This window comes from Procambarus clarkii, chromosome 39 (genome assembly GCF_040958095.1).
Source record: "Procambarus clarkii isolate CNS0578487 chromosome 39, FALCON_Pclarkii_2.0, whole genome shotgun sequence".
Taxonomy (NCBI): domain Eukaryota; kingdom Metazoa; phylum Arthropoda; class Malacostraca; order Decapoda; family Cambaridae; genus Procambarus; species Procambarus clarkii.
This window is the reverse complement of record NC_091188.1, coordinates 13,424,285-13,429,722: the sequence shown is the minus strand read 5'-3', so window position 1 is coordinate 13,429,722 and position 5,438 is coordinate 13,424,285. Positions and strand designations below refer to the sequence as shown.

The 5,438-nt window shown below is 42.5% G+C and overlaps 1 protein-coding gene across 1 annotated transcript; it reads left to right on the top strand.

The window, feature by feature from the left end:
* Positions 1 to 3,674: 3,674 nt before the first annotated feature.
* On the top strand, positions 3,675 to 5,085 carry LOC138372515 (uncharacterized). Its single transcript, XM_069337990.1, has one exon. It carries the CDS (start codon positions 3,694 to 3,696, stop codon positions 4,543 to 4,545), a length of 852 nt encoding a protein of 283 aa, XP_069194091.1. The 5' UTR covers positions 3,675 to 3,693; the 3' UTR covers positions 4,546 to 5,085.
* The last annotated feature ends 353 nt before the right edge of the window (positions 5,086 to 5,438 follow it).

The following is a 5,438-nucleotide window of genomic DNA, read 5'->3' as shown; positions in this document are numbered from 1 at the left end:
TTACTGGCAAGATTAGCACCAACCGATGAAAAGAAGCTATTAAATTCATTTGCCATTTCTAAATCAGTTGACGGTGTATACCCATCATTATAGTGCTTTATTTGGTTATGTGAGTGTTGTTTAGTTCCTAGGATACTAGAGATGGTTTTCCATGTGCTTTTCATGTTGCTTTTTGTTTCATTGAATCTATTCACATAATATGAAAGTTTTGCCTTTCTTATGATACTGGTAAGCATTGATGAGTATCTTTTACCTATTTCCTTTGAAACTAGGCCAATCCTAAGTTTCTTTTCATATTCATGTTTCTTGCTGATTGAGTTGAAAATGCCACTTGTGAGCCATGGATAGTTTAATCTTTTGTCATCTTTTGTCAGTTACTTGCTTGGTAAGAAGAGGACAATGAAGGTTGTAGAGGCTTAGAGTTTTGGAGAGGAAGAGGTTAGCTAATGAATTAATATCCTGAGTATTAATATATTAGGCATTGTATGTACTAGCTCTATCTATAAAGCCAACAAACTTTGTAAAATCTCTTTATGTATGTACCTTACCTAAATAAAAATTATAATAATTATTATTATTATTATTATTATTATTATTATTATACTGAGCACATTGGCAGTTCCGGTAATCCATTTGGAGGAATACTGACCTTCAAGGAAGAAGGCTTGGAGGGCTTCAGTGCAGGGGTTAGGGTGGGTTAGCCTAAGCATCTTGATACCAATTAAAGCATTAATTTCAGTGATACGATCACTTACAGATCTGTGAAGTATCTGTCACTACCACTCCCGTTGTCAACAAGAGGACACACAGCGTCACTACCAATCCCGTTGTCAACAACAGGACATGCAGCGTCACTACCACTCCCGTTGTCAACAACAGGACACGCTGCGTCACTACCACTTCCATTGTCAACAACAGGACACGTAGCATCACTACCACTCCCGTTGTAAACAACAGGACACGTAGCATCACTACCACTCCCGTTGTCAACAACAGGACACGCAGCTTCACTACCACTCCCGTTGTCAACAACAGGACACGCAGCGTCACTACCACTTCCGTTGTCAACAACAGGACACGTAGCATCACTACCACTCCCGTTGTCAACAACAGGACACGTAGCATCACTACCACTCCCTTTGTCAACAACAGGACACAGCGTCATTACCGTTGTCAACAGGACAAGTACCCTCACTTCCACTACCGTTGTCAACAACAGGACAAGTACCGCCACTTCACGCTGCCGTTGTCAACAGCAGGACACGTAGCGTCACTACCACTCCCGTTGTCAACAACAGGGCACGTAGCATCACTACCACTCCCATTGTCAACAACAGGACACGCAGCGTCACTATCACTCCTGCTGTACACAACAGGACACGTAGCGTCACTTCCGCTTCCGTTGTAAACAACAGTACCCCGCCCTGCCCTGGTTACTCTCCATTACTCCCTCATCTATCCATATCTCAACTATGGTACTTGTGCTTGGGGTTCTACTACCCAAAATCATTTACGTCCTCTAATTACCCAACACAAAGCTGCTATTAGGACAATATCCAACTGTGGCCCCAGACATCACTCGGTACCCTTACTCAAATCTCTGAATATGTTAGATATTAAGTCACTGCACATTCTCTCTTGTGTATTATACATATATAAAACGCTGAACTGTAATGCCAATCCTGACATCAAAAGCTTCATTGAAGGTTGTAACAGAACCCATGAGCACCACACCAGAAATAAATACAGTTTTGATATTCCTAGAGTACGACTTAATCAAACTAGAAATGCTCTACAAATCAAGGGACCCAGAATGTGGAATGACCTTCCCAACCATGTTAAAGACTGTACCTCTCTCAACCAGTTTAAGATAAAAACTAAACACTACCTAATAAATTCCCTGTAACCTACCTCACTCCTCTATTGTCAACCCATGTCTGTTTTTTTTTTTTTTTTTTTATCAACACTGTTTGTCAACCTATTGTATTTGTGCTGCTTTTTCAGTCATGTTCCCCCTTTTTTTTTATCTTTATTTGTATTTGTTCTCAACACTTTTTATTCTTTATGCTCAATTAGTATTAAGTTCTAGATATTAATGTTTTTCTTGCCCGAAACGCATTGCGTAATAGTGGCTTTAGGCATTGTATGTACTAGCTCTATCTATATATCAATCCATTAATGTAACATCACTTGTATGTATGTACCTTACCTGAATAAACATATTTATTTATTATTATTATTAACAGGACACGTAGTGTCACTACCGCTCCCGTTGTCAACAACAGGACACGCAGCGTCACTATCACTTCCGTTGTCAACAACAGGACATGTAGCATCACTATCACTCCCGTTGTCAACAACAGGACACGTAGCGTCACTACACTCCCGTTGTCAACAACAGAACACGTAGCGTCACTGCCACTCCCGTTGGCAACAACAGGACACGTAGCGTCACTACTGTTCCCGTTGTCAACAACAGGACACGTAGCGTCACTGCCACTCCCGTTGGCAACAACAGGACACGTAGCGTCACTACCGATCCCGTTGCCAACAACAGGACACGTAGCGTCACTACCACTCCCGTTGTCAACAACAGGACACGTAGCGTCACTATCACTCCCGTTCAACAACAGGACACGCAGCGTCACTACCACTCCCGTTGGCAATAACAGGACACGTAGCATCACTACCACTCCCGTTGTCAACAACAGGGCACGTAGCGTCACTACCACTCCCGTTGTCAACAACAGGACACGTAGCGTCACTACCGCTCCCGTTGACAACAACAGGACACGTAGCATCACTACCGTTCCCGTTGTCAACAACAGGACACGTAGCGTCACTACCACTCCCGTTGGCAACAACAAGACACGTAGCATCACTGCTATTCCCGTTGTCAACAACAGGACACGTAGCATCACTGCCACTCCCGTTGTCAACAACAGGACACCTAGCATCACTACCGTTCCCGTTGGCAACAGCAGGACACGTAGCATCACTACCGTTCCCGTTGTCAACAACAGGACACGTAGCGTCACTACCACTCCCGTTGGCAACAACAGGACACGTAGCGTCACTGCCACTCCCGTTGTCAACAACAGGGAGTACGTGCTATACTGTACAATCGTCGTGGCTTGGCGCTTTTTCCTCATAGTTTCCCTCCCTTCCCGTTGACAATAAGCATTAATCCTCACCATAATGTTGTACTCCAGCTCCTGGTCCGCTCTTTCTGTTATAAAGAAACCCCAAATAAGTAATTACCAAAAGGAACCAAGCAGGAAGGATGACCGCTACTATGCGGCCCAGGTTCACCTAGTGACTCCTCCTGTACACTCTCCTCCACGACTTTACTCCCAGTTATATGAATTACAACAATATTAATTATAGCTAAATGAATACTATTGCAGCCTAACTGAACATTATTGCAGCCTAACTGAACATTATTGCAGCCTAACTAAACATTATTGCAGCCTAACTGAACATTATTGCAGCCTAACTGAACATTACTGCAGCCTAACTGAACATTATTGCAGCCTAACTGAACATTATTGCAGCCTAACTGAACATTATTGCAGCCTAACTGAACATTATTGCAGCCTAACTTAAACTATTGCCGCCTAACTAAAAAAATTGTATCACGGATATAAGCATAAGGTAGAGCTTCTTGACGACAATTCAGTATAAAACGCAACAATGGGACGTAAGAAACGAGCATCAAGAGAGGTGTCCCTCCCTCTTTACCGGGACGACACTGATTTGTATGTATCTGTACGGTTAGATGGCCAGCCAGTTCATTTCGTGGTGGACACCGGTGCAAAATACACCATTGTTACGGTTCCCTTTATGAAGGAATATGGATTGGAGGCCGTAATGGGCAAGGATTTTAAGCGTTTAGATAAAATGGAGTCCATAGACATAAATGATAACGAGTGGAAGCAAATGGACTTCTCAAAGTTCTTCAAGGGGGTCCTGAAAGCTAAACCTTATTTCCGGTGTGCAAATTTATCTCTGGATGCAGAGATCTACGTTGATGATATAGCCAGTAATGATGCCTTGCTGGCAATGGATATTTTAGTTGCACATAACTGCTCAATAATTAATGACATGAAAAATCCCCGACTAATAATACGGCCAGTGAAAGAGCACAAGTTGCAGGATAACACGAAGTACTTTGTCACAAACTACAATTCCATCAGAATTAAAACTAAAATCAACGGCAAGAGAGCTAAGGCTCTCCTGGACACTGGCGCGCCCATATCAACCATCAGCAGACGTCGTGCCAGAAAACTGGGTCTTAAAATTGAAACGTGTGAAGTGCAAGGAGTGCAAAATTTAGACGATAAAACATTAAGAACAAAACACGTTATAAGGAATGCAGAGATAAAATTCCAAGGTCTTACATTCCATACAGATGTATACATCCTCCAGGTGTATGACGCCGAATACATAATCGGAGACGATATCCTCCGATACACCAATATAACTTTCACAGCAGAAAAAGCTGTCTTGGAGCGCAACAGCAACCCTTATCCTCACCAGGGATGAAGTTCTATCCGGTGTTAGGCCGAACACCGGATGCATCGATAGACCTGTAACCACAGAAAAAGTCCATCCCGAACAGAAAGAACACACAGCCCATCGACATAAGCAACATAAACAGTGAAGTCCATTCCGAACAGAACACACAGGCCATCGACTTGAGCAACATTAATAGTGATGAAGTTAGACCTAAAAAGTCACTCAAAAAGAGAATGGTAAAGTTGTTGACCAGAGTAATGTGAGGATCTTGTAAACACCTCCACAAACCTGTGTCGCGTCTCTGAAACACTCCTTAATGTGCCCCAAGGTCCTCTTTTTCTTTTGGCCTTCCCAGCATGGCGCCGCCTTTGATAATTATTTACTTGTGTTTCTGTATAATAAAGTGTATTTTCTGTATTTTTCTGAAAGAATATTATTCTGTATAATAAATTATAGTATTGTAATTATAACAATATAATAAAGAGCTATATAGTCATCCTGGCTTTGTACTTTCTCCCTTATAATTCGTGTTCCTATATAACTTGTATATTATAATATTATAATAAAGAATTGACCAAAAGTTGACATATAACTTCGGGATTGTTGACAACAGGAGTGGTAGTGACGCTACGTGTCCTGTTGTTGACAACGGGACTGATAGTGACACTATGTGTCCTGTTGTTGACAACGGGACTGGTAGTGACACTATGTGTCCTGTTGTTGACAACGGGAGTGATAGTGACACTGTGTGTCCTGTTGATGACAACGGGAATGGTAGTGACGCTACGTGTCCTGTTGTTGACAACGGGAGTTGTAGTGACGCTACGTGTCCTGTTGTTGACAACGGGAGTGGTAGTGACGCTACGTGTCCTGTTGTTGACAACGGTAGTGATAGTGACACTGTGTGTCCTGTTGTTGAC

Excerpts from the sequence above, each read along its gene's own strand:
- LOC138372515 (XM_069337990.1), top strand. The coding sequence starts at position 3,694 with ATGGGACGTAAGAAACGAGCATCAAGAGAGGTGTCCCTCCCTCTTTAC.